At 43.4% G+C, this 22,675-nt stretch overlaps 1 protein-coding gene across 1 annotated transcript; it reads right to left on the bottom strand.

Annotated features, from left to right (window-relative positions):
- Positions 1-2,981: 2,981 nt before the first annotated feature.
- On the bottom strand, positions 2,982-13,772 carry LOC311145948 (leucine-rich repeat and fibronectin type-III domain-containing protein 5-like; the record flags this gene model as incomplete). The annotated part of the gene is made up of 2 exons (XM_084182352.1): positions 2,982-3,969; positions 12,385-13,772. The coding sequence occupies 2 exons, from the start codon at positions 13,770-13,772 to the stop codon at positions 2,982-2,984; spliced, it is 2,376 nt and encodes a 791-aa protein (XP_084038478.1).
- Between the last annotated feature and the right edge of the window lie 8,903 nt (positions 13,773-22,675).

Raw genomic sequence — 22,675 nt, 5'->3', positions numbered from 1 at the left:
TGGAGCGGTCCAGCGGGTGTGCAGAGGAGGCCGCCAGGTTAAGGGGGCCACTGGTCACAGAGGAGAGGGAAAGTGTGGAGGCACGGCGAGAGGTACTGGGGTGTGTTACCAGTCCGGTCCGGCCCGTTCCTGATTCCTGCATAGGGCCAGTGGTGTGTGTCCCCAGTACGGTCCGGCCTGTTCCTGTTCCTCGCATCGAGCCTGTGGTACGCGTCGCCAGCCCGGCCCGGCCTGTTCCTGCTCCCCGCACCGAGCCTATGGTGCGCATCGCCAGCCCGGTCCGGCCCGCTCCTGCTCCCCACACCAAGCCAGTGGTGTGCGTCGTCAGTCCGGCACGGCCCGTGCCTGTTCCCCACACCAAGCCAGTGGTGTGCGTCGCCAGCCCGGTCCGGCCCGCTCCTGCTCCCCACACCAAGCCAGTGGTGTGCGTCGTCAGTCCGGCACGGCCCATGCCTGTTCCCCACACCAAGCCAGTGGTGTGTGTCGCCAGCCTGGTCCGGTCCGCGCCTGCTCCCCACACCAAGCCAGTGGTGTGCGTCGCCAGTCCGGTCCGGCCCACTCCTGCTCCCCGCACCAAGCCTCTGGTACGCGTCATCAGTCCGGCACGGCCCGTGCCTGTTCCACCGGTGCCTGGTCCGGCACCGGTCAGCTGCTTCACGCCGGAGCTAGAGCAATCCGCTCCACCAGTGTGCAGTCCAGCTCCGGTCAGCGGGGCCAGACCGGACCAGGGGTACTTTGGGGGGTTGGAGTGGGGATCAGGTCCGGAGCCGGATCCGCCGCCAAGGCGGAGTGCCCACCCGGTCCCTCCCCTGTGGTATTTAGTTGACGCGGTCGGAGTCCGCGCCTTTATGGGGGGGTACTGTCACGCCCTGGCTCTGGGGACACTTGTATGTTGAGCCAGGGTGTGTGTTTCATTTGTTTATCTAGTAGTTGCATTTCTATGTTGGCCAGATTGGTTCCCAATCAGAGGCAACGAGTGTCAGCTGGTGCTGGTTGTCTCTGATTGGGAACCATATTTATACAGGCTGTTTTCCCACAGTTGTTGTGGGATCTTGTTTCTAGTTGGTTTGTGTTAGACCGTGAACTGTCACGTTATCGTTTTGTTTATGTTGTCGTAATATCGCTAAATAAAGAGTATGTTTGCCTGCAACGCTGCGCCTTGGTCCTCTGTTCCCGACGATCGTGACACGTTGGCTGGCCCTCACTACATATTCGTCGCCAAACCCACTGGCTCCAGGTCATCTATAAAACACTTCTAGGCAAATCCCCGCCTTATCTTAGATCATTGGTCACCATAGCAACACCCACCCGTAGAATGCGTTCCAGCAGGTATATCTCACTGGTCATCCCCAAAGCCAACACCTCCTTTGGCCCCCATTCCTTCCAGTTCTCTGCTGCAAATGACTGGAACAAACTGCAAAAATCTCTGAAGCTGGAGACACTTATCTCCCTCACTAACTTTAAACATCAGTTGTCAGAGCAGCTTACCGATCACTGCACCTGTACACAGCCCATCTGTAATTAGCCCACCCAACTACCTCATCCCCATATTTTTATTTACATTGTTATTTATTTTGGTCATTTGCACCCCAGTATCTCTATTTGCACATCATCTTCTGCACATCTATCACTCCAGTGTTAATACGAAATTGTAATTATTTTGCACTATGGCCTATTTATTTCCTTACCTCCATAACTTACTACATTTGCACACACTGTATATAGATTTTCTATTGTGTTATTGACTGTACGTTTTGTTTTTGTTTATTGCATATGTAACTCTGTGTTGTTGTTGTTTTTATCGCACTGCTTTGTTTTATCTTGGCCAGGTCGCAGTTGTAAATGAGAACTTGTTCTCAACTGGCTTACCTGGTTAAATAAAGGTGAAAAAATAATAATTTGATTTAATGTGCCAGTAAAATATGCATACCTACTGTAGTATCATGTTAGAATAAGTCTGCAATTTTCTTGTCTTGGTATAGATAATTCCATATGGATTCTGTTAGTGTTTCCCCTAATGGTGGATCCTGTCTGAACCTTTTAGGGTTGTGGCTAAAGACTACAGATTGAGTCTAAAAACATTTGCTTGGTTTATCGGGTAGGTCAGAGGAACATTTTTACAAGCTTTGGGAACACCACAGGGTTAGGTTACACTGAACAGTATCGGATTGTGTAGGTATGGTAGGGCTTGTCTGAGAATATACCTGTCTGGGATGAAGATATTACCAATGTATTTATCAACGCAAAACCATCAAAACATACTTGTTTCATTTTTATTTTATTTTACACAACATAACAACACAGCAGATGTTGTTTCTCTGTACAGGGCTTTTTTGTGCCTTAAAACAAAGGCAATATCAATGTCACTGAAAAGAAAGCTTGAATTGTTCTTTAAAAAATATCAATTTAATAAGAGGTCCAGTAACAAGTCTTTGATAGTTGTTTTTTGTGTTGTCTCTATATGCAGGAAAGTATTTCCTTGTAATAGAAAGGCTTTTTGTGAAATCTCTCTCTTGTTCCTGTCGATCCCACATCCGCTGTCAGGGACAACTGAAATCCTATTGGTGCTCCTTGCAAGAGGACAACTGTTGTGCAGAGGAAGGCACCAATGCTTTTCTCTTGCCACAATGATAACAATGGGTGTATGTACTGTATAAGTGGATGGGTGTGTTGGATTTATTTTTTGCATGGGTATGAAAACACTGCATGGACTGCCGAGCACTGGGCTCCGAGCCCTGCTGGAGATTCTCCACATCAGAGGAGAACATTGATGACATTCGGATTACTACAAGGCAAGCATCCGTTTTACTGTTGGTTTTAGAAAAACTGAAACGCCAAAAAATAATAAAATAACATTCAAAAACAGATGTCCCCACTCACTCACTCACTCACACACACACACACACACACACACACACACACACACACACACACACACACACACACACACACACACACACACATCCATACAAACAGAACAGTCACACAGTGCTTTCTAGAATCCACTCTGAACTGGAAAAGGTGGCCTTGCCACTGTCTATATTTTCCTGTTGAAGTAGCATCCCATTCATCGACATACTCCGCTTAGACCACATATTCCCAAGTTTTGTTGCCCCAATGTAGCAGTGGTGCTTGGACGAGTCCTCGTTTAGAGAGTACCTACGTTTGGCCCTCACCCCTTCCACCGGTAAGGTCAGGTACTTGGAGGATGGTCTGGGGTGTGCGCGTCTTAATATGGGCGTGTCCGTAATGCGTGAGTAGGGTAGGGTGGAGTGGAATACCGGGGCGGGGGGCTGCTGCAGAGCGGTGGAGTTGTTGCGGTTGGTGTTCTGTGTCTCAGCGTTGGGGAGGGCCTCTATCTTGGGCTCAGGGGTGACAGAAGCAGCAGCGGAGGGCTTTGGCGCAGGCTTGCACTTTGGCTTCAGAGACCCTGAGGAGCCAGGCGTGTTCCAGCTCTGGCTCACCAGGGATGTAGCAGTGGAGCAGTCTGGGAGAGAGGTCTCAGACGAGTCCGTCAGCGTGTCCGACGCGTGCCCAGTGGCCTTTAGACACCCTCTGACCCCTCCCTCTGACCCTCCCATGGCCTGTTTGGACACAGAGGGATTGACGGTACACCCCTGAGACTGCGCCCCGTTGGTCTGTGAGTGGACGTTGGTGACCAGGGTGCCTTTGCCTGAGTCACTGGTGTTGCAGACCTTGTAGCGGATCATGAGGATGATGATGAAGACGAGGACGGAGGCCACAATGATCCCGCCGATGATGATGATCATGGTGCCTCCCAGGAACTGGGACTGCATGAAGTGACAGCGCAGGTACTCAGACTCGGTGGTGAACTGGATGCAGCCCACCACGCGGGTGGCGGTGAGGGAGGTGATACCGTCGTCGTAGATGGCCAGAACACACAGGTCGTACGACGTCCCAGCAGCCAGGTTGTTGACTAGGAAGTTTTTGCTCGTGGGGGGAATCATTCTGAGGGGAGAGAAGGACAAAGGAAAGAAATCAATGTGGATTCAAATAAAAAGTGTTATAAGGACAGTTCATGTCATTCATACATTATATTTTATTACCAATTGCTCAAAATGTGCTTCTGCTGCTGAGAAGCATTTTCCTATATTCTTAAAACAATCCTAGTTGCTGCATTAAAAAAAATATTATCCCAAAACGACAATGCTGTGTTTCATAAATGAAAAGGAATATATTTTTAGAGAGTAATGAAACCTAAAATATTCAAAGACAACACAAACAAGTAACAACTTCAAGATGTTATAACGTGTGTGTGCAATATTCCTGTATAACATTAGACAGCATACATTGACTGGGTGAATGCTAATGTCATTCATACTCCTGAACATTGTTTGACCTCTAATGTACCAACACCATGGTACTTGCCTACGGAGCAGCAAGAGGAACTGCCTATCCCTACCTTCAGGCTATGCTCAAACCCTACACCCCAACCTGAATACTCCGTTCTGCCACCTCTGGTCTCTTGGCCCTCCCACCCCTACAGAAAGGGCAGCTCCCGCTCAGCACAGTCAAAGCTCTTCTCTGTCCTGGCACCCCAATGGTGCCCCTGAAACTAGGACAGCAGAGTCCCTGCCCATCTTCCGAAAACATCTGAAACCCTACCTCTTCAAAGAGTACACTACATGACCAAACGTATGTGGACACCTGCTCGTCGAACATCGCATTAATATGGAGTTGGTCCCCCCTTTGCTACTACATCAGCCTCCACCCTTCTGGGAAGGCTTTCTACTAGATATTGGAACATTGCTGTGGGGACTTGCTTCCATTCAGCCAAAAGAGCATTAGTGAGGTCGGGCACTGATGTTGGGCAATTAGGCCTGGCTCGCAGTCAGTGTTCCAATTCATCCCAAAGGTGTTCGATGGGGTTGAGGTCAGGGCTCTGTGCAGGCCAGTCAAGTTCTTCCACACCAATCTCAACAAACCATTTCTGTATGGACCTCTCTTTGTGCACCGGGGCATTGTCATGCTCAAACAGGAAAGGGCCTTCTCCAAACTGTTGCCACAAAGTTGGAAGCACATAATTATCTACATCTAAGGTTTCCCTTCACTGGAACTAAGGGACCTAGCCCAAACCATGAAAAACAGCCCCAGACCATTATTACTCCTCCACCAAGCTTTACAGTTGGCAATATGCATTGGGGCAGGTAGCGTTTCCCTGGCCTCCGCCAAAACCAGAATTGTCAGTCGGACTGCAAAATGGTGAAGCATGATTTATCACTCCAGACAACACATTTCCACTGATGCAGAGTCCAATGGCGGTAACCTTTACACCACTCCAGCCGAGGCTTGGCATTGCGCATGGTGATCTTAGGTTTGTGTCTTGCTGCTCAGCCAATGAAACTAATTTCATGAAGCTCCCTACGAACAGTTAATGTGCTGACGTTGCTTCCAGAGGCAGTTAGGAACTCAGTAGTGAGTGTTGCAACTGAGGACAGACGTTTTTTTCGCGCTACGCACTTCTACACTCGGTGGTCCCGTTCTGTGAGCTTGTGTGGCCTACCACTTCGCGGCTGAGCCGTTGTTGCTCCTAGACGTTTCCACTTCACAATAACAGCACTTACAGTTGACCGGGGCAGCTCTAGCAGGGCAGAAATTTGACAAACAGACTTGTTGGAAAGTTGGCATCCTATGACGGTGCCACGTTGAAAGTCACTGAGCTCTTAAGTAAGGCCATTCTACTGCCAATGTCTGTCTATGGAGATTGCATGGCTGCGTGCTTGATTTTATACCTGTCAGCAACGGGTGTGGCTGAAATAGCCAAATCCACTAATTTGAAGGGGTGTCCACATACTTTTGTATATATAGTGTATCTTAACTAAGCCCAAAGCTTAGAAACGCTAAGCTGCTAGCCATCAAGCTTACGAAGTTGGTACCAGATGAGTTTAGCAATGGAGCCCTCTTTGTCTGGAGAACTAAATGAACGGTTCCAGCGCTGTAGGAGTTGTATCTATTATGCTTTGTTTCGGGACAATCAACGATGGTCGCATGTCATGAGCCGTGGAAGCCGAAGACAGCGACCTCCCGCAAAGCAGTCTACACTCCCAACAAGAGGCCTGGAGCGGATACAAACAACTAATAGTTTCGCCGTCCTGGAGCCTGATCTTCCTGCACCTTCGTCGCTTGGGGTGCATGTGTCTGCGGCCGCAGTGCCTACTACTACGATTTCGAAGTCGACGTCGGCAACATTCCGTCCCTGCTCTGGATCAAGCAGGGATTCTCCATCTGTCGGAGGCCTGCATCCTGTGAAGCGTGGGAGTGGGCAGATTTCCTCATCCTTCTCGCCAGCCGTGATTTTGGGCAGCTCCATGGTAAGAAATGTGACCGTTCCTGGTGCAAAAACAATGTCCTATCCCGGAGCTCGAGTAAATGACATTACTAAGCTGCTCCCGATAGTACTACGTCAGGACATGGAAATCGATTCTATCGTAGTCCATGTGGTTTTTAATGACATTATGAAGGGAAGCTCTGAACAGTTGAAACTGGATTTTAAAGAGCTGATTGACTCTCTGCTAGACACTAACAAAAAACCCATCATATCTGGCCCTGTGCCCTCTCTGAATCGTGGCATTGAACGCTTTAGCAGGATTCTTGCTCTTCACAACTGGCTGATTATTGTAGCTCAATGACTGTAACTTCTGTTGACAATTTTGATACCTTTTGGAAACAAAACACGTTTTATAAGGAGGATGGGATCCACCCAAATCATTTGGGTTCCTGGATCCTTTCACAGCATTATAAGGCTGCGTTGAGATAATGACTTAGCGATGACCCAAGCCCAGCTCAGCTAATCCCTACCATTGTGACGCAGAGTTGTCAAAATGCTTCAGCAAATATACATTACATCAGGGGTGTCGGTAGACACAATGTGGGTAACCTGGTTTGTGTCCCTCTAGCTGCCCTGGGTGCCTCTGCTGAACCTGCAGCTGTTGTGTGCAGTGATCATGTGCCTACGAGCTTTTGACATATGTAGCTTAAGAAACAAGGTTAATGATATCAATAATTTGCTAGTAACAGATGACATTCATATTCTGACACTCTCTGAAACTCACTTAGATAATACCTTTGATGATACAGTGGTAGCAATACAAGGTTATAATATTTACAGAAAATATAGAAATGCCAATGGTGGAGGTGTTGCTGTTTATATTCAGAACCACATTCCTGTGAAGATTAGAGAGGATTTCATGTTAAATACTGTTGAAGTAATATGGCTACAGGTTCATCTGCCTCACTTAAAGCCAATTCTGGTGGGAAGCTGCTATAGACCACCAAGTGCTAACAGTCAGTTTCTGGATAACATGTACGAAATGCTTGATAATGTGATATCAATAGAGAGGTATACTTTCTGGGTGATTTAAATATTGACTGGCTTTCATCAGGCTGCCCACTCAAGAGAAAGCTTCAAACTGTAACCAGTGCCTGCAACCTGGTTCAGGTTATCAGTCAATCTACCAGGGTGGTTACAAACAGTACAGGAATTAAATCATCAACATGTATTGACCATATCTTTACTAATGCTGCAGAGATTTGTTTGAAAGCAGTATCCAAATCCATTGGATGTAGTGATCACAATATAGTAGCCATATCTAGGAAAACCAAAGTTCCAAAGGCTGGGCGTAATATTGTGTATAAGAGGTCATACAATCATTTTTGTAGTGATTCCTATGTTGTTGATGTAAATAATAAATGTTGGTCCGTGGTGTGTAATGAGGAGAAAACAGACACTGCACTAGACACATTTATGAAATTGCTTATTCCAGTTACTAATAAGCATGCACCCATTAAGAAAATGACTGTAAAAACTGGTAAATACCTATGGATTGATGAGGAATTGAAAAATTGTATGGTTGAGAGGGATGAGGCAAAAGGAATGGCAAATAAGTGTGGCTGCACAACCGATTGGCAAACGTATTGCAAATTGAGAAATCATATGACGAAACTGAATACAAAGAAGAAAAAACAACACTATAAAACAAGGATAAATGACATAAAGAATGATAGTAAAAAGCTTTGGAGCACATTAAATGAAATTTTGGGAAAAAAGGCAAATTCAGCTCCATCATTCATTTAATCAGATGGCTCATTCATCACAAAACCAACTGATATTGCCAACTACTTTAATATATTTTTAATTGGCAAGATTAGCAAACTTAGGCATGACATGCCAGCAACAATTGCTGACACTACACATCCAAGTATATCTGACCAAATTATGAAAGACAAGCATTGTAATTTCGAATTCTGTAAAGTGAGTGTGGAAGTGTTGAAAAAAATTATTGTTGTCTATTAACAATGACAAGCCACTGGGGTCTGACAACTTGGATGGAAAGCTGTCTAGGCCCCTTGCTTTTTCTGTCTTTACTAACGACATGCCACTGGCTTTGAGTAAAGCCAGTGTGTCTATGTATGCGGATGACTCAACACTATACACGTCAGCTACTACAGCAACTGAAATAACTGCAACACTTAACAAAGAGTTGCAGTTAGTTTCGGAATGGGTGGCAAGGAATAAGTTATTCCTGAATATTTCCAAAACTAAAATAATTGTATTTGGGTCAAATCATTCACTAAACCCTAAACCTCAACTACATCTCATAATGAATAATGTGGAAATTTAGCAAGTTGAGGAGACTAAACTGCTTGGAGTAACCTTGGATTGTAGACTGTCATGGTCAAAGCATATTGATACAACAGTAGCTAAGATGGGGAGAAGTATGTCCATAATTAAGCGCTGCTCTGCCTTCTTAACAACACTATCAACAAGGCAGGTCCTACAGGCCCTAGTTTTGTCGCACCTAGACTACTGTTCAGTCGTGTGGTCAGATGCCACAAAGAGGGACTTGGGAAGATTGCAGTTGGCTCAGAACAGGGCAGCACGGCTGGCCCTTAAAAGTACACGGAGAGCTCACATTAATGACATGCATGTCAGTCTCTCCTGGCTCAGAGTGGAAGAGAGATTGACTTCATCACTGCTTGTTTTTGTAAGAGGTGTTGACAAGCTGAATGTACCGAGCTGTCTGTTTAAACTACTATCACACAGCTTGGAAACCCATGCATACCCCACAAGACATGCCTCCAGTGGTCCCTTCACAGTCCCCAAGTCCAGAACAGACTATGGGAGGTGCACAGTACTACATAGAGCCATGACTACATGGAACTCTATTCCACATCAGGTAACTGATGCAAGCAGTAGTGGTGTAATAATGTCATATGATGGACTGTTTTATATTTTGTTTTATATGTAATGTAAGTGATTTAATATGTTTGGACCCCAGGAAGAGCTAATGAGGTTCCCTAATAAATACAAATATAAATACAGAATACCAGTAACTACTGTATCCTTTTTCTTTGTTGATTATTATTTTGCGACACTCAAACCCATATGGGACTGATTGCATTGCCAAAGCAATTAAATTAATTGAATCATATCATGCAGAAAACTTTGACCATAGCAGACACATGATGTGGCTCTCTACCAGTGTACAGTACTATATACTTATTATACAAAACGTTAACACCTGCTCCTTCCATGACATAGACTGACCAGGTGAAAGCTATCATCCCTTATTGATGTCACTTGTTAAATCCACTTCAATCAGTGTAGATGAAGGGGAGGAGACAGGTTAAAGAAGGATTTTCAAGCCTTTAGACAATTGAGACATGTATTGTGTATGTGTGCCATTCAGAGGGTGAATGGGCGAGACAAAATATTTAAGTGCCTTTGAACGGGGTATGGTAGTAGGTGCCAGGCGCACCGGTTTGTGTCAAGAACTGCAACGCTGCTGGGTTTTTCATGTTCAACAGTTTTCTGTGTGTATCAAGAATGGTCCACCAGCCAAAGGACATCCAAACAACTTGACAAAACTGTGGGAAGCATTGGAGTCAACATGGGCCAGCATCCCTGAGGAATGCTTTCGACACCTTGTAGAGCCCATGCCCCAACGAATTGAGTCTGTTCTGAGGGCAAAAGGGGAAGGGGGGTTGACACTCAATATTAGGAAGGTGTTCTTAATGTTTGGTATACTCAGTGTACATTGTCAAGAAAATGACTGCGTAAAACTCTTAAAATGTAAAAGATAAAAACAACAGCGCCCAAAAAGTAAACAACACTTCTACTGATTTATTTACCATTAACATTTACTGAGCCTGAGGGTCTCAAACCAAGATAACTTCATGCAGGGTGACTTCACGTTCAGGTTGACCTCCCTGACATCCACCAACAGGCATATGGCAAAGTGCCTTACTAGTAGTTTTGAAGGCCATGGCACAGTGGAAAATAGCACAGCACAGCTCCATCCAGCCATGTCATCGAAATCTAATGGAATATTTGTATTATTTTAGTTTGAAACCATTTACAATCACGTGAGAGACAGATGACATAAAATGTCAACAATATTGTTGTTAGCCTGAGTGTGTTTATTGGACATACAGTACAATGGAAATTGGGACCATATCATTTGAATAAAGCGGTTTATTTTATACCTTAAGCAGATCTGAGCCAGGTATTACCTGTGCCCTAGTTGGAGTGCTTTAAAAGAGGTTCATTCTCCTGATTTGTGTGCACATAAAACTTGTCGCACAATTTGTTTGATGCCCAGATTTTTTAATTAATTAATAATGTTGAAAGGGAAATGTGTGGGGGTGAAATAACAATGGAAAACACTACAGTAAAACCGAAAAGGCCTGTGATTGTAGGAGATATTGACAGGAGATATGCTATTCAAAAGGTCAAGGTACTCCAGAAACCTATGGTGATCCTCAATATCAACACAAACACTGTTCTTATAGGAGTGAATATTGAGGCTTTTTTAGACGTGTGAAGCTTTTAAAACACAATTTTTTATTAGCGTGCCAGCAGCATACCACCCTGCATTCCACTGCTGGCTTACCTCTGAAGCTAAGCAGGGTTGATCCTGGTTGGTCCCTGGATGGGAGACCAGATGCTGCTGGAAGTGGTGTTGGAGGGCCAGTAGGAGGCACTCTTTCCTCTGGTCTAAAAAAATATCCCATTGCCACAGGGCAGTGATTGGGAACTCTGTGTAGGGTGCTGTATTTCCTGACGCTCTGTGGTCACTAAAGTTCCCATGCCACTTATTTTAAGAGTAGGGGTGTTAACCCCAGTGGCTGGCTAAATTCCCAATCTGGCCCTCATACCATCATGGCCACCTAATCATCCCCTGCTTCCAATTGGCACATTCATTCCCTCACCCCTGTAACTATTCCCCAGGTCATTGCTGTAAATGAGAATGTGTTCTCAGTCAACCTATGTGGTAAAATAAATTGTAATACTGTTCTGATTAATCAATGGATAAGCTAATGTTAGAAACCCTTTCAAAACAAGCCTGGTGTTCCCTGCTCTCTGAGGATAGATGCTGTTGACAGCCATTACACACATTACATGTTCCTCTGATGAAGTATTGATTTCCATTCATGCATCTACAGGCAATGAAAGCAAAGGGATTGATCCTTCCCTATTAGATCAACACAAAAAAGTGACAGATGTACAGTATTTGTTAATGAACCAAATACCGTTTGCTCCTGCCCATTGGAGTTCCAGCTAATTGTTTGTTATTGAGACCGAATCAATTTATATGCCAATTACAGTGCCAGTTAATTGTAGTTCAGACTGAATTAGTTTGTGTGGATCTGACTAAAATGGGCCATTTCACTGACGACCTCGTCGAAATCCAATAACCTCCTATTCACATCACAGAGAATACACGGCGGTTATGTTCTGCTGCTTCACAATGCAGAGTTCAGCTCATCTTAATCTATATGAGATCATGACTGTCTTTCTTTGATCCCTCTGTCACACGGCCCGCCTGCTGAGTCCATTTGGGGTTTTTGCTTTGCGGGGGTTTTACTAATGAGTTTTCAAGGATTACAGATTATCTAAAAAACAAATGTAATAACATTGGGATTTTAGATAAATTATCTTTTTGTTTTTGTAAATACTGTTGTACAAATAGAATCGCTTCACAATTTAGAATCAGCTACTAGCTAAACAGCTTTCAAATCTCATTTTGTGGCTACTGTAATTGCTTTGCAATTGAAACTTGATTTGGTTGTTTAGTTTATTGCCTTTGCTTAGTTAGGGTGGTCACCATCATTGATTTTACAAACAAGTGGTTGAAAGCCTATAAAACATAATTTAGGGTTTGCATAGTGTGTGAACGTGATTGAGATTAATCTCCATCAAAAATGATCCATAGATGAATCTCCATACAAAACATCTCTGAACCTAAACTATAAGTGCACTTGATGATTGAAATTAAATCCATTAGGGCCATTATGCATTTCACCACACATTTCATACACAAATCATACACACATAATTAGAGGGGATTGAATGGAACCTACCTGTAAACAAGAGAGTCATCATAACTGCCATTGTACTGAATCTGGAACATGCGGATCCCAGGTATATTCCTCTGGAAGTTGAACTTAATGAGCGCAGTGGAGGATGTGGCCTCAGCGATGACCACCCTCTTATCTGGGCTGGTTTTGGTGTCCCCAGTGTGGTTGCTGCCATTGGCCCCAGCCCTGGTTGATGTGGAGATGTCAGAGGAGCCAGGGTCAGGCTCCTGGATGTTGTTGGTGCTGTTGGAGATGTGTGGGAGTTTGATAATCAGCAGCTCCACAGTCTGATGTGCCTCACCCGCCGGGTTGGACGAGATGCAGGTGAAGGATCCTGTGTCCTTCACAGTGCTGATCAGAATGTCCAGGGTGCCATTGGTGTAGACCAACGTCCGGGAGGAGTTCGACACCAGCTTCCCCTCTGGGGAGATCCAGTGTATGGCAGGCTCAGGGTCCCCCCTGGCCTTGCACCTCAGGGCCACCCTCTGGCCCTCCAGCACCCGCATCTCGTGGGAGTACCGGGTGATGAGAGGAGGTTCACACAGGAACTCCTCCTCCGGGATGGACCAGAAATAGCGTCCAGAGAGGTGCTGCGGCGATGCGCATGTCTCCAGATCATCCTCTCGGCTCAGGCGCCTCAACCACAGCAGCTCACAGTTGCAGTGCAGTGGGTTCCCGCCGAAGCTCAGTGCGAATGAGGAAGGGTTCATGATCCCAGACGTGGCCAAAACCTGGGCCCGCTGGAACAGAGGATCTGGAGGAAGCTTCTGTAGCTTATTTGAGGTTACGTCCAAGCGGTTGAGCTTTTGGAGAAGAGAAAAGGTCTCCTCAGGAATGTAGTCGATCATGTTGTGGTCCAGGCTGAGGGTGTGGAGGCTCGTCATCCTCTGGATAGCCTCCCAGGGGATGGACTCCAAGTTGTTGTAGGACAGGTCCAGCTCCTCCAGAGCCAGCAGGTCATTGAAAGCCCCCAGGTGGATCAACGTCAGCTGGTTGTTGTTGAGGATCAGGTGGTGCAGCTTGGACATGCCGCTAAAGGTGTCGTTGGCTATACGGGTCAGACGGTTGCTGTTCACGTGCAAGGCGCGGAGGTTCTCCAGGTCAGCGAACGCGTGTGGCATGATGAAGCTAATGGTATTCCTTGACAGGGTGAGGTCCTGCAACCTGGTCATGTTGGCAAAGTCTTTCCTCTTGATGCTGGTGACGAAGTTGTCTGCCAGCCGTAGCTCCACGGTGTGCCTGTCAATGTTCGGGGGGACGAAGAGGAGCCCTTTTTTGGCACAGAGGGTTGCAAGGTTGGGAGATAGTATTTGACAGACACAACGCTTCGGACAGATCTGGGCCTTCACTGCCATTCCAATAACCAACAGACAGACAAGCAGTTTTTCCATTGTAAGTCAGGTTCAAACACCTGCAACATAAGACAGAGAGAGGGAGAGAAAAAGAGAGAATTACTCATTTGAACTGGATCATGACATTCACCACCAGAAATGACACCAGCAGTGACATTAACATCTTGAGTGAAGGTGATTTGAGTTAAATTCCACCCCAGTCTTGAACATTTATCAGTTTCCAGTATAATGGGGCCATTTAGTAAGAAATACCCAGGAATCAAAACTGGTTGAAATGACGTCAGTACAACTAGAAACTGGTTACAATTAAGTCAATATGTTGTCATTTCATATCCCTCGGTGTGTCCTCTGTGACTTCTAGGAAGATTTCACCATCATTGTAAAGCCCTAGTTATTTTGATGCTTTGACAAAGTCATTTCAGAAGATTATTATTTATTGCATGTTATTAGTAATTAATTTTAAGGAGAAAAAAAAACTGTTCCTCATTTTAAGGTCAACCCTTTTATGTGATCTGAACTCTCATTTTAATATGGTGAAACCATTCCTTTAAGATTTTATTTTTATTTTTACAAAAGAAACATTGAACATCTAATTGGCAAATCATAGTGTAAAAGCTGGTTTTTCTCTTTTTGTCAATTTTCTGGTGTTTTGTGGTGGAAAACTGAGCGGGTCGAGCATAACACGTCAAGCCTGTTACCCATAGCTAGACAGACTATAAATGTTAAAAATAAAAATAAATGTAAAAAAGTGCATTAAATTGCCCTTCCCTGTTCTACACAACAAGCTTCCATTCCCCCTGTCACAAGGTGATTTATTGATGGTTTAAGATGAGGTTGTCAACCCTGTTACTGTCAACCCTGTTACTTTATTTGGCACTTAACAGACACTACTAGTCTTTTTTTTTTATTTAACCTTTTGAGATGGTAAAACATGTTGTTTATTAAGTTGAACATGTGGTCTTTATGACAGAATGTTAAAATTAGATGAAATAAAACTTTTCTTTACCACGTTACACTACTCAAAAGGCACCTAATTGGTGGAACGAACCAGAATGCATAACCACAAATTCTAAATTCTAAATTCTAACAGAAATAATACATGTGTGTTTACATGCATCACTAGCCTTACCATACTTCAGAACAGAGCTTTTTACTTTTAAACACATCCCTTGCTGCTCTCCTCTCCTCCATACCCAGAATGATTCATGCTATCCCTGTGTTGGGTCACTCACTCAGTATTACAAGTGTGTGGGGGTGCAGAACAGAGGAGCTGTTTCACAATGCTTCAGCCTGAACTGCGGACTGCATCGGACATATCTGACACGTGGGAAGATATCACCGCTGTAATTATACTGAGGAAAGTATGTAATGAGAAGATAAGTGTCTCGCTACTCACTCAGCCTGCCTGCCTGGCTTCAAATGAAGGATGATGGGCAAATTAAATAAAATCAATGTAATGAGGTTGAAAAAACCTGACAGGAGAATTTGATTTTGTGCCGTAGAGTGAATGTGATCATGTCGACATAACGGTCTATCATCATAGCCAGCCAGAGCATACATGATACTTAAGCTTGCCAAAACCACAGGCCTGCCTAACATATACAGGTACTATATGATTACTTCCCGTTTGATGGAAAAGGCCTCATTTAGCCTATAGTATGATCTGGCATGACATGTAATTTCGATTAAGGAGAATAGGTACTCGTCACATGACACGTTACTAATAACATGACAGGGGCCCTTGAAAGGTAGGAATATAGTCAATATCTGTGTCCCAAATGGCACCCTATTCCCTGTATAGTGCACTACTTTAAACCAGGGTCCATAGGGCTCTGGTTAAAAGTAGTGCACTGCATAGGGAATACGGTGCCATTTGGGATACAATGAATCACATGACATGCAGCTGTGTGATTTTCTAATTACGGGGAGTCTTGTCTCCAGAGCACACTGGAAGGTCATACCACCACAGGGTCATGAAAGCAACACTGCTGCCCACTGACAAAGCATACAGCAGGATCATGTTGATTACCACACTGTCATTTTTTACCATTGATTTTCCATTCCAGGCTATACATACTGCTGTTTGTGTTTGCGTGGGCGACCAGAAAGAACGAGGATGGAGGGAGAGTAGAGGAGAGAAATATGATATTTTAATGGATTTATGTGCATTGGATTGCAAACAAAGAATGTCCCACCCATGCAAATATACTCATGCATGTAAATTAATAGCTATTTTTACTGAGGCTAAAACCTCAATGCAATCTCTCAGTGACAGCTACGAGTGATGTTTTTTACACATAGACAGAGAACCTTCAAAAGGCACTTTTTGATGACTCCCCTATTCCCTATTTAGTGCATTGCTTTTGACCAGGACCCATAGAGTTCCATATAGGTAATATAGTTCCATACAATACTACTACCTCTTCTATTACTTCCATTACTTGTTGTTTTTGACTTGACTTTTTTATTGTTATTATTGACGTTGATTACGTTAATGTACTGCATTGTTGAGGGAGCTAGCACATAAGCATTTCGCTGCACCTTTTATACCTGCTGTAAACTGTGTATGTGACGAATAACATTTGATTCGATTTGATTTGATTTAGGACACAGCCTTTTATCTGTGCCACAGATCTCAGGAAGTGACTACTTTTCTGAAACTATTGGATTGACTGCCTTCAACTGATGGCAGGGCTGTATCTGGAATGTCATGTTGAAGATAGAAATAGAATGAATAGAGCACACAATCTCCTATGCTATTCCAATCTATCTGACAGTCATATTTGGTCTACAAATTCTCCTGAATGTCCATTGCTCCAGGTGGACATAATCAAGTCAAACCAATTAACCAATTATATTTTGTACAGATACTGTAAGTATAAATAAGTTGTGACGCTCAACTACCGTATGACTCTTTCAACATGCACTGAAAAGGTAAAAAGCTGCAATTAATTGTATTATACCTGAAAATACTGCAGAGGAAGGCATCTGAGGGTAAGTGCTCTTGTTTCAAACACATGCTATACCATCTTTAAAGGGATAGTTTACTCAGAATACAAACTAACATGATGTTCCACCTACCTTGGCTGTAGTTGATTCAATAAGGCAGTTTTTGGATATTTGGTTTGCTTTCGACACTTAATAGCCATGTTTTGTTACTCTTTGTTACATTCTCAGTAACACTTAACATTAAACTGTTATTATGCCTGTGTAATACAACTGTGATTACTTTTGGAGATACATTTTATTAGCATGTTGTTACCATAATACTTTGGTAATTGCATTTTAATTGCAGAGCAATAAGCTAAGAGTTTGTATAACTACTGTACACAAGAGGAATAGTGACTGCTCCTTTTTCCACTTATGTATTAACTCCATTATTATGTAATTAAATAAAGCAATTTCCAAATGTAACAACAATGTTGCTATTGTAATAATCACAAAGTTACTATACATGTATAAGAACTTGATGTCAAGTGTTACTATATTACCTTATGTCTCATTCTTTATGAAAATATATTTGTTAGTCATTTTGAAGCTGCAAAAGTGATATACTCTAATGCTGAGGTGATTCCATGTCCCTCGTGTATTTTATTATAGGCTATAGGCTATAAGATTAATATCTAAGAGCCCTCCAAACCAGGTGCTTATCGTCATATATTTAGAGCAATTCAACTAAGTGTTGTAGTTTTTGGTTCTTCATCAAATATTTGGCCGCCATCAAATATATATGTTTTTTTTTTTTCAAATAACTTACATAAAATGTATATTCAAATACCTTCAAATATTATTTGTTTTTCTGAGACCTGTATTTGAATATCAAAGAAAATAGTTGTATTTTAGTTGAATCTCAATATAAACTATGTTCGACTATCTCGATTATTTGAAAAGTTGGTATTTTCAAATAAACTACAAAATACAACTATTTCCTGCCCAGGTCTGCTGAGGAGACAGACTGGGTGGCATATAGCCAGTTATGCAGCCAGGAATGATTGTTAGTATAGCAGTGAGGTAGTTGAGCTGAGCACACTCTATGACGCCCTGATCAACGTTGAGGTGTAGAGAAGTATGCTAAGATAATCTTTGGATGCACATAGACAGTATTGGAGCATTTTCATGATATACACTTGATATTGATATTACAGACAGTTAGACATATATATATATATATATATATATATATATATATATATATATATATATATATATATATATATATATATACAGTATCTCACAAAAGTGAGTACACCCCTGACATTTTTGTAAATATTTGAGTATATCTTTTCATGTGACAACACTGAAGAAATGACACTTTGATACAATGTAAAGTAGTGAGTGTACAGCTTGTATAACAGTGTAAATTTGCTGTCCCCTCAAAATAACTCAACACACAGCCATTAATGTCTAAACCGCTGGCAACAAAAGTGAGTACACCACTAAGTGAAAATGTCCAAATTGGGCCCAATTAGCCATTTTCCCTCCCCGGTGTCATGTGACTTGTTAGTGTTACAAGGTCTCAAGTGTGAATGGGGAGCAGGTGTGTTACATTTGGTGTCATCGCTCTCACACTCCCTCATACTGGTCACTGGAAGTTTAACATGGCACCACATGGCAAAGAACTCTCTGAGGATCTGAAAAAAAGATTTGTTGCTCTACATAAAGATGGCCTGGGCTATAAGAAGATTGCCAAGACCCTGAAACTGAGCTGCAGCATGGTGGCCAAGACCATACAGCGGTTTAAAAGGACAGGTTCCACTCAGAACAGGCCTCGCCATGGTCGACCAAAGAAGTTGAGTGCACGTGCTCAGCGTCATATCCAGAGGTTGTCTTTGGGAAATAGACGTATGAGTGCAACCAGCATTGCTGCAGAGGTTGAAGGGGTGGGGGGTCAGCCTGTCAGTGCTCAGACCATACGCCGCACACTGCATCAAATTGGTCTGCATGGCTGTCGTCCCAGAAGGAAGTCTCTTCTAAAGATGATGCACAAGAAAGCCCGCAAACAGTTTGCTGAAGACAAGCAGACTAAGGACATGTATTACTGGAACCATGTCCTGTGGTCTGATGAGACCAAGATAAACGTATTTGGTTCAGATGGTGTCAAGCGTGTGTGGCGGCAATCAGGTGAGGAGTACAAAGACAAGTGTGTCTTGCCTACAGTCATGCGTGGTGGTGGGAGTGTCATGGTCTGGGGCTGCATGAGTGCTGCTGGCACTGGGGAGCTACAGTTCATTGAGGGAACCATGAATGCCAACATGTACTGTGACATACTGAAGCAGAGCATGATCCCCTCCCTTCCCTCTAACATCCACCAGCTCCATGATGTCGTCATGGAGGAGTGGAAGAGGACTCCAGTGGCAACCTGTGAAGCTCTGGTGAACTCCATGCCCAAGAGGGTTAAGGCAGTGCTGGAAAATGATGGTGGCCACACAAAATATTGACACTTTGGGCCCAATTTGGACATTTTCAGTTAGGGGTATACTCACTTTTGTTGACAGCGGTTTAGACATTAATGGCTGTGTGTTGAGTTATTTTGAGGGGAGAGCAAATTTACACTGTTATACAAGCTGTACACGCACTACTTTACATTGTAGCAAAGTGTAATTTCTTCAGTGTTGTCACATGAAAAGATATACTGAAATATTTACAAAAATGTGAGAGGTGTACTCACTTTTGTGAGATACTGTGTATATATATGTATATATATATATATATATATATAGAGAGAGAGAGAGAGAGAGAGAGAGAGAGAGAGAGAGAGAGAGAGAGAGAGAGAGAGAGAGAGAGAGAGAGAGAGAGAGAGAGAGAGAGAGAGAGAGAGAGAGAGAGAGAGAGAGAGAGAGAGAGAGAGAGAGAGAGAGAGAGAGAGAGAGAGAGAGAGAGAGAGAGAGAGAGAGAGAGAGAGAGAGAGAGAGAGAGAGAGAGAGAGAGAGAGAGAGAGAGAGAGAGAGAGAGAGAGAGAGAGAGAGAGAGAGAGAGAGAGAGAGAGAGAGAATGACATTGTCGGTAGGATATGTCCTTGAGGCAAGTGGAAGCAGGAAACATGAACACTATAATTAACACTGACACACACGTTAAGTTTTTAAGTGCCCTAAAAGGAGACATTACCATCGCACCCAAAATATGATCATACATGTTTTTGAATATGTCAATACACACACACCTGGCCGGCGGGTGCACACAGAAGAGGGGATGAGGAGAAGGATGAAAGAGCCGTGTGGCTTGGCAGCTGGCCCTGAGGACAGTGAGAGGGTTGACTTGAATGTCAACTGGAGTTAGGCTGGAATTGTGTCACGATGCTTAAAATACCCACAGTAGAATCACATCAACGTGCCAACGTGTAACCTGTAATAACCTGCTCATACGTTGTTTTCATCACATCACCACCTTTGTAATTTTCAACGTGTTATGGATCGTATTTACTTTTAACCTTGATCTAACCTAAGCCTAAGTATAACCTTAAAACCCCTTAACCCCTTAACCCCTAAACCCTAACCACTACACACTGGGCACAGACGTCAATTCAATGTCTATTCCACATTGGTTCAACGTAATTTCATTGAAATGACATGGAAACAATGCTGATTCAACCAGTGTGTGTCCAGTGGGTAACCACTTAACTCTAAACCTTTTCCTTACCCTTAACCCTAAACCTAATATAATCCTGAGCAAAATATTATAAAAGATTTGACAACATTGTCAATACTATATGAAAGATACCGAAGTGAAGATCTGACATAAGTGAACATTTTTTTAAAATGTTGCTAAAATAGAACACCAATGCAAATATAGTCACCGTTCTGAGAAATGTTTTTGGCAACCTTGGAGCAGCTTAGACATACAGTAGAAGGGAATCATCTGGTGAATGGGTGCTAAAGGGTTCTTATCTCAGCTTGGCAGCTTTGCTGTGTAACCTAGAGTCATCCTTTCACCTGTACTCATGGGTGAAAGGATGTCCTAACTAGCTGGGCTCCTCCAGACACTTTCCTCTAATGCAATAAATACTTCAAATATCCCCACCACGGCATTATCATTATCATTCTCTCTCTCTCTCTCTCTCTCTCTCTCTCTCTCTCTCTCTCTCTCTCTCTCTCTCTCTCTCTCTCTCTCTCTCTCTCTCTCTCTCTCTGTGGACTGGAGGGAAAGTGGGGTGGATAGTGTATGGATGCTTTCTTTATCCTAATAAGAGTGGTCAGCATTAAAGCAAAACAAGTGCATGTGTGCATGCACGCGCACACCACACACACACACACACACACACACACAAATACACACTCATGCAGATGCAGATGCACACACACACTCACACATACACACGCACATTGAGATAGCAGCTAATGGCCATGTCTCCAATAAGAACATTTCTGTCAAAACAATGTATTCTAAGTTATTTGTATGCATGACCTGTGGTAGTATTTTTTTCCACTATTCCTGGCTTTTGCTTTTGTTGTTGACAAAACAAGACATACAAATCTGATTCATTCTGTCCCTGAATAAGTGACATGTTATTTCTTTCAGTTTCCTTTGGAGGAGCATTTGCAATTTTCTGTTGTCTCTCCATATGTAACTCTGTGCTGTTGTTGTTTTTAATCGCACTGCTTTGCTTTATCTTGGCCAGGTCGCAGTGGTAAATGAGAACTTGTTCTCAACTGGCTTACCTGGTTAAATAAAGGTGAAATAAATCAATAAATTTTAAAAAATGGCTTTGACACCATTTTGCATTGTAAATTAGAATAGTTTGATGTGCGAAAAACACATTTTACTATTCTATTCCTATCTTCCCCAGAGTGAATGTAACTTCAAGCTGCTTCAACACAGCTAAGACCTTCTAAAGAGCTACAGTATATGTATTTATCTATTTTCAAACAGCTGAAGATGTAGCTTTACTAAGGTGATGACTTACGGGGTGAAAATTCATTTTTCCTAAGCGATAAATGGTGGCGGCAGCATTTTCAGCAGAATATTTCACATAAATCAGCATCTTAGAGAGGAAACATGAGATGAAACCCAGAGCTGGATGCTACAAAAGGCTGCTCCCCCTGAGAGAGTCAGCATCCGTCATTGTGCTGTATAAAGCAGGAAAAGCTTCTGCCTACCCTGCTCCCTCAGAGACTCTGATCACAAGGAGTCAATGGCGCATTCTGGAAGGAAGGCGCTCTGAGTCACAGACACTCTCTTTTCCCTCTCCTAATTTTTCTTCCTTTATCCCTCTCTCCATCTCTCTCTCTCTCATGCTCTTACTGTCTCGCATTCCATATTTGATAGTCGAAATGTACTACGGTTGTATTGTCAGCGATTTGTGATGGTAAGTCGGGAGGCCAAAATAAAGGAAACACTTCAGTAAATATATTGAAAGCAGGTGCTTCCACACAGGTGTGGTTCCTGAGTTAATTAAGCAATTATCATCCCATTACGCTTAAGGTCATATATAAAAATGCACAGTTGCCCATTATTTTGGCTACCATGGCTAGAAGAAGAGGGGTCTCAAAGGAGCATAGGGAGGATAAAGTGTGTGTGTGTGTGTGTGTGTGTGTGTGTGTGTGTGTGTGTGTGTGTGTGTATGTGTGTGTATGTGTGTGTGTGTGTGTGTGTGTGTGTATGTGTGTGTGTGTGTGTCTCAGTCACCAGATCTCAACCTACTTATAAGAGATTCCGGAGCGGTGCCTGAGACATCATTTTCTATCACCATCAACAAAACAAACAATGATGGAATGTCACGACTTCCTCTGAAGCTGCCTCCTCTCCTTGTTCGGGCAGGCTTCGAGTTCGTCGTCACCGGCCTTCTAGCCACTGCCGCTCCTCATCTCATCATTCCATTTGTTTTGTCTTGTTTATTACACACACCTGGTTCATATTCCCTCATCAGTACCTGTATAAGTATTCCCTCTGCCCCCCTTGTCTTTGTGTGTGATTGTTTATTGTGGAGGTTACATTAGCTCGGTGGA

The sequence above is a fragment of the Coregonus lavaretus genome (assembly GCF_964263955.1).
Source record: "Coregonus lavaretus genome assembly, chromosome: 18".
Lineage (NCBI taxonomy): Eukaryota > Metazoa > Chordata > Actinopteri > Salmoniformes > Salmonidae > Coregonus > Coregonus lavaretus.
This window is presented reverse-complemented; position numbering and strand designations above follow the sequence as displayed.